Source organism: Gobio gobio (assembly GCF_949357685.1).
Source record: "Gobio gobio genome assembly, chromosome: 1".
Classification (NCBI taxonomy): domain Eukaryota; kingdom Metazoa; phylum Chordata; class Actinopteri; order Cypriniformes; family Gobionidae; genus Gobio; species Gobio gobio.
The window spans coordinates 52627223-52639579 of record NC_137097.1 but is presented as its reverse complement, the minus strand read 5'-3'; the positions used below and the strand labels follow the sequence as shown (position 1 = coordinate 52639579).

Below are 12357 nucleotides of genomic sequence, written 5' to 3'. Positions count from 1 at the left end.
ACTTCGAGAACCCGTGTTGGAGGTCTTGGAAGAAAGGCAGTGGCCGGCGGGGCTGAGTTGGCGCGCGGCTAGTGAAAAACCGATCGTCCAGTTTCGATTGGGTTCGATCTAGCACGGGCTCGCTGTCCCAATCCAGGCCCAGTTTGTCTACAACTTCTATCAGTTCGTCATATGACTGGGAAACTTGTCTCTCTTGACCGCTCGGAGGGAGAGAAGCGGCTGATTCTCCCGCGAGTCCCTCGGAATCGGAAGCCGCTGTAGAGAGCACAACATCATCGAACAGGCCGCAACCAAAAGAAACCGAGTCCCTGGCTTCTGGTGTAGGCCGCAGTTCGTCATGCATAAACAGGACGGGCTCGACACTGTTGTGGAAATAATTCTACTCGAAAAATGAGGAGGAAGGAATACAAATTCAAACCTTTGAAAAGTCAAAGTATCAAACATGATTTTATTTCTTGCAAGAAATAGGCAGTTCAAATACAGAGAATGTCTGTCATGAGAAGGGCCCAGTTTGCTCTCCGGGGTACCATTATATACCCTTCATACATCCTGAGTAGGTTGCATTCAATCTTGTTTGCCTTAGAAGGAAATATCTTTATTAGACCCCTTGTCTAACATAAATTCTAACTAGACAGCACAATACCCATGTCTGCAGAAGTTCCTGTTTTTAAGCTACATCATTTTCACACATTCTGCCTATTGCTAATTTGATCTACGCTCATACTTTTCACACTTGAAGTACAATAGGTCACTGCTGACCTTTTGCACTACACAGTTTCCTTGCTACTGAGTATTCTATCACCCAGAACAATTTGTTCCTGAAAGCTAGTCCTAACCTATGCATTTCTAAAGCTTGGTTACATATCTTTAATAATGAAATGCTTCATGAGTACAAATACATGTTCAATGTTAAATGTTCAATGTTAATGTTAATAAGTGATACACATCTAGGAGTAAAAGATTCACATCTATAAGTAAAAACACATCTAGGTAAAATCAACACTTCTAATAGTAAAAACATCTAAATGTAAAATTTCCTTCACAACACGGCCGCGATTCTCAAGCTAGCAAACCCGGCCGGGGGAAAGAGAGCGAAAAGGATTGTAATCCGTCCCCTCACTATCCATAAATTGTAATTCGCCCATGTCGTCCCAAGCGTCCGACTCGTGCGGTGCCTCTGGGGCCGCAGAGATGGGGTAGCGGGGATTAGGCAGGCGGTCTTTAAAGGTAGCTAGCCTAGAGCGAAGCACTTTCATGCGTAGGCTATTACAGTGCTGACAGTCAGATAGACCGCTAAGCGTGGCCTGGGCGTGCTGAACGCCCAAACACATCACACACCTGTCATGAGTGTCGTCTCCAGCAATGAGTCTGTCGCACGGGTCCAAATATTTCTTGAAACTCATCGTGTCCGCTTTTGAGGAGTAAGGAACTTCTCAAACAGTGGTCAGTAGCTGTGAACACGCTGGGTAGTATAGTAGCAAAATAGCTTTCCTAAGGGCACAGATGATCCGTTTCCTGAAGGAATGAAATCTGACGGTTTGACGCTTAGATATGATTCATACGTGACGTATTTCAGGGCGGCGTGAAGCGCCACCAATTCATTGGATAGTGGCGCTTAGCGCCGCCCTGAAATACGTCACGTATGAATCATATCTAAGCGTCAATCACACACTGGCATCGATTCACACACTGGCAGCGTTTTGTCTTGCGCAGCTGAACCGCGGCTTGTGTATTGCAAATACAGACAAATATTTTCTATTATGTCACATTTTCCGGTCTTCTCCTCCGACCCCTGTCTGTCTCGTGCTTTGATTTATGATGGGCAGCATATATCTGCTGCAAATGCGACCTGTTCCCCTCTGTCTCATACACACATGCATATAACATGTTGTATGTTAAACGCACTGCAGCGCACCCCCGTCCCTAGGAAGGCGGAACAAAGTGGACCTGCAATCCGGATGAAAATAACAGCATTTCATCGGCATTGCGGCAAGAACACTCCAGCCTACTAACTATACCACAACAACTCTTCCCCACAGCAATATAAAATGCCCCCCCCCCCCTATTTAATATTCTCGGAGGAGGGGTTTATCTAAATATTGGGACTGGTGATGTCAGCAACCCTGGAGGAATGTCTATAGTCCCTACTGGCCGTTTGCTCTAGTCCTTAGAAATTGATTTCTTTAAAAGCAAATATCTCCCTTTGCTTTAAACTTTGAACGTTGTAACTTTGCAGATGTTGTTTATGCTCAAACAGCAACATTACACACTAGCTAAAGTTAGAAAAGTGAAATCATGGTTTACCACCCCTTTAAAGATTTTTATGAGGAAGGAACAAATCACTACACTTTGTTAAGGTATTTATTATAAAATTATTTGGCAAAAAATGCAAACTACAGCAATAGGTTTTATTTTACTATGCAAAAAAAAAAAAAAGGTCACGGAAAAAGCATACATTGCCTACAACACAATCAGTTTTTAATATTTTGTTGGTTCTCTCGTTTTTGCACGTGTTCGTAATTTCTTTGTATGTCATCCTGGCCCAAAATGACGTCCACACGATTTAGCATGTTTCATTGCATTATCACAAATAAAACGATTGACAATAAATGATGTTTTATTAACAAGGTTCGGGAGGAGCATTTTCAGATAATTGACACAAGCGGAGAGCACTCAGCTAATCAACAATAAGAGGTATATATATCCAGCAGTCTTACCTCTGTTTGTTGACAGTTTATCAGCATCCCTCAACCACCCCTTCTCCACACTTTTCTAACCACTTACTTACACGGGGGTGTACTCTGGACAGACATCTTAAATACACCGTTCCCAATTTAGAACAGGTGTAGATCATTTACTGGTAGCCTGTTAAAAAAAAGAATAATAACATCAGAAAAATTCTAAACAAAACTGAACCGTAACAATTATATTTGAATAAAGGGCAAAGATGACAGTTTTCATAGGGCGGACAGCACTTTTGGCCACAACTGTCTGGTTTAGGATGATGACATTAACATAACAGAGTCGATTCCCTACCCTCACCACTTCTAGGTATGATTTTCTGACATTCTAATGAGTATCATCTCCAAACAACAGGCAGTATGTTTATGTATTGACTTTTTAAAATAATCATAGGCCCACTTTAGGGTCTGATTGGATGTTTTCTGAAGTGACGTACATTATTTGAGAATATTATTGCAAAATTGCTCACTGATCTTCAGATGATAAATACCTGCTTGGAGATGATTTATTGGTTCATTGTAATTGCAAGTACAGTATATACTTTGAAATATTCAATATGACCATTTGTTTTGTAGGCGGTTTCTTTTTTAGAGTATCTTTTTATCCCTGTTTGCACACAACCCATCTGGTGGACTTGATGCCAAAAAGATCTATATTAAACTATATTAAACTAATATAGTTAAACTAGATTATGGGGTTTTACTCATTGTGATGAATGATGAAGGGAATTTGGCCTTTGTGTTTCCTCATATTTATATTCCTGTGAAACAAGAAGTCATGGCTGAACAGTTTCATGTTCCTAGTTCCTGGTGTGCTAAAAATGTAAATATGAATGGGAATGTACTTCAGAGACATTTAAAAAAATTCTAGGGCTGGCCAATGCATATTAGAGAAAAATATTTATCATTTCTTTTACTTCAATGAAAGATCAGATTTTTTTGTTAGAATTTTTTTAATGAAAGATCAAAAGGATAAACAATTCAGATTTATTTTTACGGCCTTCTTTGATCATATTTACCAAGAGTGCCAATAATTCTGACCACGACTGTATAATAAATCAATTGTAAATAAATTGACAAACAAATAGACATATTTAAAACAAGTTTATTCATGCTTAAATGTTAGGTAAAAACAGCAATAACATTACATTAATTGCTATAAATGACACATTTAAATATTTTTTTTAATAAATCATTATTTGCTTTTTCTTTTTGCTGTTTTGAAAAGCTGTTTTATTTGTCTATTTATTTAATGTTAGGTATTTTTTATCTTTTTTTTTTACTTAATACATTTTATTGGTTTCTTTATTTTATTTTTAAATGAGTCTCCTAATGTTCTATAGAGCGATAAAGCCTTTAAATAAGTTTAATGAAAGGTAGTGTTACACAACCTTTTTTTGAGCAGTCAGTTGGCAGCCAGGCAGTCTCATCGAAGTGTAATCTGAGGATCCTGCATTCTTTATGTTTCATATCTTTTAAGGTTCACTGATGTTGTACTGGCTCATACTAATATGTGTATGCAGGCCATTTGCCTTTTTTTGTAAAGGAATTTATATCCCTGTTCTTTGTACAGTAATTATAATTACTATAATCTTTCTAATTATAATTTTGATTGCTGTAGCACTGTTCAGCCAAACTCTGCACTGGACTTTCAGTATACTGTGGTACTGGGGAACTCTGAAAATGTGTCTGTTTGATCAGGGATTTCCCCTCAGCCTCTTCTAAGTGTCACTTTCAAAATAGCAGTGGGGATTTTTTTGAGAACTACTTTGTGTACATGTATGACAATGGAAGGAATTATTATATATTAGTCCTTCATTTAAGTTGGTACACAGTGACAAAATCAGTAACAAGTTGCTTGAAGCCTGTATATAACTCATTATAAAAGTACTCCACCCAAAAATGAAAATGGTCATAATTTACTCGTCATTCCAAATCTCTATGTTTACTGTAGGGGAACACAATCCCATCAGATGGAAGTTGCTTAATATACAATATTATTACCATTAATACAATCTGTAAACTTGCTGTGATTCCAAGTTTGTCTTACAACATCATGTTGCTGAATTGCTTGCATCCACTGCAATCTTCTTAAAGCTTCTTTAAATCAATTGACTTTCTTTCTAAAATACGATAATATATTTCTCTTCATTTCCATGACAGGCATACTGATGTCTCCTCTCCTCTTCTCTCCTCTGTCTTTCTCTAGGTTCAGACACAAGTTTCTGAGTCCCTTGCTGTTGCGCAAGCACTGGCTGATGATGTGGACTGTCATGTGTTTCCCTTCAGGGAATTTGGGAAAGGCTGCATTAAGAAAATGAAAATGAGCCCAGATTCATTTGTGCAGCTGGCACTGCAGCTGGCTTACTACAGGGTACTTTCACATTTTCACACAAAGGCGAAAGCATTGATTATAATAAGTATGTATGATGTCTCTATTTGCATGTTCCACATATGGAATTTCAACATTCCTAAGAGGTCATTTTTTGCCCTGGGGTGGAACTTCCTCTAATTTGTCCAATACAATGTGTCCATACTTTAATTTCCCTTTCTTTACAATTTGAATGAATGAAATGTGTAAATAGGAAGTTGTCTTCTAGACCACTACCTCATTTGTTCTTTGAACTTTAGGATAGAGAAACTTTCTGTCTGACATATGAAGCCTCCATGACCCGTCTGTTTCGTGAGGGTCGCACTGAGACCGTACGCTCCTGCTCCAATGAAAGCTGTGCCTTTGTCCTTGCGCTGGAAACAGGGGAGGTGATGTCAATGCTTAAAATTTTTTGTATAATACTTCCTTCTACCGTTCAAACATTTTTTGAGGAAGGAACTGTTGAAACCCCTATCAGCATATCATAATGCACTTTTCACTTTATCAGTATGCCTCAGATGACTTAAAAAGCTAGCTGGAAATTTTGAGATTCTTATCGCTTCCGTCTTGGTTATTGGCAGCACTGCACCAATTATATGGTGGACTATGAATGCCACTTAAAAATAACACGAATGAATCAATTATCAATTTGTCAATTGTAAAAAATAAAAATGTAATTATTTAAACATAACAGTAAAATAAATTAATACATCAAAATATAAGGTCAAATAAAAAGACATTGAAATTGACATTTTTTGTTTATTGAATTCAGATTTAAAACGTTCATTGGCTGTTCCCATATTCAAACTGTCCAATACTTGATTTTTATTAATGGATAAAGAAAATAATTTGGCAAAATAATAAAGAAAAGCAATTTCTAAATTCTTTATAAAAACATCATGCCCGGAGGGAGTTACCATGTGGAGAATACACATATGGACGGGCCTTGGGCAGTGCTACATACGGATGTCCCAGGGATGGCCCCGGCCAATTACGGTGGGGGAACAACACCGTACTGGGACGGCAGATTTTTTAAATTAAATTGATAGTTGATTTCTTCACTTTATTTTTAAGTGCCACAGTCCTCCATAATTGCCATCCTCCTTTTTGAGTGACGGTGATTTGCGTAATGTAATATCTCACATGCCAATTATCTCATTTTGCCCGCGTTTTCTTCTTCTTCCATTTGTAGGACAGAGAACATTGCCGCAAGCTGTTCCGAAAAGCTGCTGAGAAGCACCAGAATCTCTACCGCTTGGCCATGACTGGATCTGGCATTGATAGGCACCTCTTCTGCCTATATGTGGTCTCAAAATACCTGGGAGTAGAGTCTCCTTTCCTTAAAGAGGTCAGTGTGTCTTTTTATTGGGAGATGGGTGTGTTCATTTTGCAGAGTTAAAAAGATAGTTCACCCCAAAATTATAATTCTGTCATCATTTAGTCAAGTTCAAGTTGTTCGAAACCTGTATGAATTTCTCTGTTCTGCTGAACACAAAGGAAGATATTTGGAAGGTTTGTTGTAGAAATTCATTACAACTTGAGCTTGAAAAAATAAATAAAATAATTAAAAAATGATCATACAAACCAATTTGTTTTTAATTCCTGATTTGTTAATAACAGTCTACATTTTTGCTTGATTTACAGGTTTAAAAAATTGCACTAAAATGTTCTAATTAATGAATCAGGAAATGCATAATGAAATGTGTCGGCTCAGACAATAACAGCAAAAAGAAAACTTGAAAGATAAAAAAGGGATTAATGATTTTATGTTTAATGTTTCATAAAAAAAAAAATTCTGCACAAATTGCACTGCAAATAAGTGGCGGCTGTCTTTGACATCCATCTCGCACAGTTGAGTTCAGCAGAATGTCACGTTGTGACTCACTTATCGTTAAGTGTGTGGTGTGGACTGACTCAGTCGTAAACGTTTGTGCTCTTCTCTGACTGTCAAAGGTTAAAATCTGCTCCAGTCGAAGGGAACAGTCTTTAAGTGTGTTCAGTTCAGTCTTAGAATGTTTCAGCTAGTCATTAAGTGTGTCCCTGGCTTAAGAAGATGTTTAATAGTGCCAAAAAATAAACTAAAACTAAACAAAAAATCTTTAACTAAAATAGTGCTTAAACAAGCAAAACCACATTAATTGGAAGCTGATGGTTTGTTAAAAATGTTAATGTGTGATATAAAGGCCATTCATGGGTGAGAAAAGAGTTGCAAGCGATGCGTGCGTGAAGTTGTTTATTTATTTGTTGATTTGGCTGTACGTGACATGCAGGTTTTGTCAGAGCCCTGGCGCCTCTCCACTTCTCAGACTCCTGTGCAACAGATGGAGCTGTTTGATCTGGTCAACCATCCCGAGTTCATCTCGCTGGGAGGAGGCTTTGGCCCAGTGAGTAACTGATCAGCACATACATACATGCACATTAACAGGTAGAAGCACTCCTTTGTTCACCGTGCTTATGTTTTGTTCCTGTGTAAGGTGGCTGACGATGGCTACGGTGTATCTTACATCATCATGGGAGAGGAAATGATCAGCTTCCATGTGTCCTGCAAGCACTCGTGCACAGAGACTGTAAGAGCAAAGCATAATTTCAGAACAATGAATTGCTTGCCTTTTTTGATATTCAAGATATTTTTAATGTCCAGATCTTGACATTATTTTGACTTCTTGTTCTGCACTTCAAATAGGCTTAATAACAGTATCCAGTTCAACTAATACAAAGTATTATATTTTTTATAAAGAAGCCAAATTCTCAATATAATATAATAATAATAATAATTTATATGAAGCAGTTAAACAAGTAAAGTACAAACAACAGGTTGTCAGGTCTGTGTAACAAAACCAGCCCAAAGGCCAATCAAAACTAGCCCAATGACCTTATCCAAATATCAAAACATTCCCATGCCGCAGGAATTGGTCTATGCGATAAATACATTTACCACTGCACATGTGCGATAGCCTACAGTTTATCATGTGAGACAGCTTGTTTGTGTGAGGTGAGAATTTTTGTTTGTGTGAGGTTATCTAGGGCTGCACGATTGACTGAAATGAAACCAAAATTGCTATTTGGTTTAGTGAGATTATAAAAACTGCAAAGGCTTACATTTTTGAAGGGGTGGTAAAACACATTCTTTTGAAGGCTTGATTGTGTTTGTGGGGTGCACTGTAACATGTGTTAATGCTTCGTTTTTAAAAAATTGCATTATTTTTCATATATTTGACCTTTATTCTACACTGCTCTGTCCCTCCTTGTAAAAACGGTCTGATGTTTCCGGGTTGTATGAAGCCGGTCCCTCAAAAATACGCATTGGGCTCAGATTGGTTAGCTGGCCCAGTGTGTTGTGATTCACTAACCGCCTAGTGCACGTTTGTCGGAAACGTCACGCCCCTTACCTTTACCGGAGGCTGTGCTTTGTTCAGTATTAGAAATAGGGATGAAACGATTACCGGTTTCATGATAAACCACGATAAAATTTAGTGACGGTTAGTAATATCGTATAAAATTTAATTATCATTAAAACCGCGTGTGATTGTCACGATTGTGAAAACTTGCGGTAAATCCTGTCCAGTCAGCGTCAGTCTGTTGCGTGCACCGCTGTTTTTTGAATGAGAAGAAATGGCAGAAGGCGGTGACAGCGCCAGGAGATTTTTCAGCCTTCTAAAAGGACCAAATCTGAGGTGTGGTCATATTTTGGCTTTTACAAAAGTCCTGAGGGAAACTTAATCGAAGATGGTCACCCTGTCTGCAGAACATGCCAGAAGAAAGTCGCTGTAATAGGGGGAACACTTCAAAACTACGAACGCAAGGCAAGTGGACTTTGACCTCAATACCAAAACTATGTCTGGGAAATAATAACGTGAAGCGAACGAACAAGTTCAGACAAGACTAGGGTGACATTTAAAGGGGCTATATGCGTTTTTCTGAAATTTAAACTCGCGACTGACACCTGTGGCCAAAAAACAGAACTGCTCTTATTTTCTGCTCGCTCTCGCAGCGGTGGTGACATCACATCCGCAGACAGCGCGGGAAAAAAACGACCCGCCAGAAAATAGGAAAAATAGGATACAGGCTTATAGGTGCACCCACTGTGAGCGGACAAGGTGTCAGTATGCTCATCAGGAAATGTTTGAGTCATAAATGGTAAAATAAAAAGGCTATTGTTACGTTTATTTTGGGGAAAAAGTTGCATATAGCCCCTTTAAGGGATAATAATCAGGGCTTGACATTAACAACCGCCATTTGCGGGTGGAAGTTAACGTTATTTCGGCTGCACACTAGCCACTCTGGCGGTTGAACTTATTCTAGTCTTCTCAAAAGCCATCTGTTATAATCGCGTTGCGCATTATAACCACTCACACGTGTTTCTATTGAGTTTATGAATGCAGTGTCTCATAATCAGAGGCGTTCAGATTAGCCAGAGTTGCCGCGCGCCCCTCTCACTCGCTGAAATCTAACATTACACTCAAAGCAGAGATAAACGTGTGATGTACGCAAGAGATTCATTCATCATACAGTGGTTGACTGTTTTTGTTCTATTTCAGCAGCGAAAATGGTTTAAAAAAACACAGCAGAACCACAGCGACTGGCATAAAGTTGGCGAATTTAGGGACTGTCTCTTAAGTTACATACAACATTGGTAACGTTATACACGTTTCAAACTTCACTAGCATTTGAAGAGAATGACAGTCATAAAACTGACTGTAAAGTGATCATTTAGGTGTCAGGTATGAAGCACACATTTTGATATTTAATAAAATAAACTGTCAAATCATATGGAAATATGGATATGCATTATTTCACTAGGATACTGTTTGGGCTCTAACACAAAATATGCTAGATTTAAATGCATCATTGCTGAACACTGATGAGAAAATTGCTTGAGAATATATTTACAGAGATAATATTAGAGATTATATTTATGACAAATTATTATTATTTATGCAATATGCGTTGCTATTGACAACGGCCATTATAAGGAAGGAAATCCCACAGAATCTAGCTTAAAGTGCATAGAGCTGCTTTAGTTATTTGTTGTTTGTTGATTTTCAAATATAAAACTTGTTGAAATGTTTTCAGTGTGTGCATCTGTTCTGTTTGAACACTTTCATCTCCTTTGAACAAAACCGTGATAATATTGATAACCGTGATAATTTGGGTCACTATAATCGTGATGTTAAATTTCCATACCGTTTCATCCCTAAAAACAATGGCGTCAATAAAACCATACCAATCTGAGCCCGAATCAGACCCAGAACATTTTAGTGAAGATGATCGAGCAGAACCTGTTCAGTCCTCAAGAGTAAAGACTGCAGATCTATAGTGATCGCTACTGAATGGCACTGTTACTTTTGTATTTTTAGAACGATTATAGCCAAATATCTGTCGCAAAAACTATTAACCCAAAACGAACACTAAACATTGGCTTTGCTATAGTGGCCAAATCACACACAGAACCATGTTTAGCATGCCTGTAGATAAACAATACATAAAAGCTCTAATCAAAGAATAATTTACACTAATGCCAAGTTCGCTGTTGAGATTTTAACGTTAGGTGTTTGTAACGTTAGGTGTTCGTCGGATAACGTTAAGTATGAATGAGCATTTAACAGACTGGTTTGCAGAACAGCGTTGTCATCTGTGTACTTCCTTGCTACAACGTACAATTAACAATACGAACTATTACAGGAAAACACATAGACGAAAAATAAATCATACTTACAGGTTGTGGCCCGTAAATGGCTTCTGTTTTTAAATCCATCTTTCAGGATTTTGCTGCATTATTTTCCTGTTTAACACTGTAAAGCTGCTTTGAAACAATCTACTTTGTGAAAAGCGCTATATAAATAAAGTTGACTTGACTTGACTTGACAAGCCGTTGCGCGAATCCTTCATTGAACTCGCGAAGATTGTGGAAGCTTTCCTCCGTGAAATGTGCAGCGGGAGCCTCGCGCGCCCGTTGTGGATTCACACTGGCAGCGTTTGTCTCGCGTAGCTGAACCGCGGCTCGTGTATTGCAAATACAGATGAATATTGTCCATTATGTCACATTTTCCAGTCTTCTCCTCCGACCCCTGTCTGTCTCGTGCTTTGATTTATGATGGGCAGCATATATCTGCTGCAAATGCGACCTGTTCCCCTCTGTCTCATACACACGTGCATATAACATGGTGTATGTTAAACGCACTGCAACGCACCCCCGTCCCTAGGAAGGCTGAACAAAGCAAGTACCCCAGACCTGCAATCCGGATGAAAATAACAGCATTTCGTCTGCATTGCGGCAACAAACCTCCAGCCTACTAACCACAACAACGCAGCGATACAAAATGCCCCCCCCCCCCCCCCCTTATTTAATATTCTCGGAGGAGGGGTTTATGTAAAAATTGGGGCTGGTGATGTCAGCAACCCTGGAGGAATGTCTGTAGTCGCCTACTGGCCGTTTGCTGTAGTCCTTAGAAATTGATTTCTTTAAAAGCAAATATCTCCCTTTGCTTTAAACTTTGAACGTTGTAACTTTGCAGATGTTGTTTATGCTCAAGCAGCAACATTACACACTAGCTAAAGTTAGAATAGTGAAATCGTGGTTTACCACCCCTTTAAATAAATATATACAGTTTATCTGCAGGTGAAGCACTGTTCAGGGCGGATCGATCGGTTCTCATAAATGCTGCTCTATCTCTGCAAGTGCTGTGAGATTGACTCATTGGCAGTTTAGTTGAAAAATTGCTAATGTGAAAGTTGTCATGCGGAACTCGTGTGCACTCGGGGTACCAAACCCAAGACTCCCTTGACTGGAGGAGGTGGTGGTGGCCTGAGTTCGGTGGCACTCGAACTGTGCCGCGATTCGCGTGAATGTGAAAGCAACACGGACTCGGGTGCGCACTTGTTCAGGAAGAAAAGTCATCTGCGCATGCATTTTAGCCAATTACGATTTATTTAGTTCAATAAAACACATGTAAGGGATGATAGTGTTGATTATTTACCTTGGATATGAGCGAGAGTAGCCTGCAGTGTAGCATGGCGAGTGCAATCAAGGCGGCAAATTAATGGCAATTCACAGTCTCCGCAAAAGAGTCAGTTTACAAGCAGCAGAAAGCCGCTAATAAAATAATTAAAAAAAATTTGTTTTTTTATAAAAAACAATATTTACTGCGGTCTGTTTTCTATAATGCGCGTGCATGTTTTTGATGACGCAAGAAGAACGCAAATGCACCATGGCATGGGGTCCGACAGAATCAAGTTGAGTGTGAA

At 38.9% G+C, this 12357-nt stretch overlaps 1 protein-coding gene across 2 annotated transcripts in view; it reads left to right on the top strand.

The window, feature by feature from the left end:
* The window catches only part of cpt1a2b (carnitine palmitoyltransferase 1A2b), a 43050-nt gene that overhangs the window by 23256 nt on the left and 7437 nt on the right, over positions 1-12357 (top strand). For both annotated transcript variants that reach the window (XM_079833898.1, XM_079833897.1), the window contains 5 exons: positions 4951-5115; positions 5373-5501; positions 6305-6460; positions 7383-7496; positions 7587-7679. In XM_079833898.1, coding sequence (XP_079690024.1) covers positions 4951-5115; positions 5373-5501; positions 6305-6460; positions 7383-7496; positions 7587-7679 — 657 coding nt within the window. The remainder of the gene's footprint in view (positions 1-4950; positions 5116-5372; positions 5502-6304; positions 6461-7382; positions 7497-7586; positions 7680-12357) is intronic.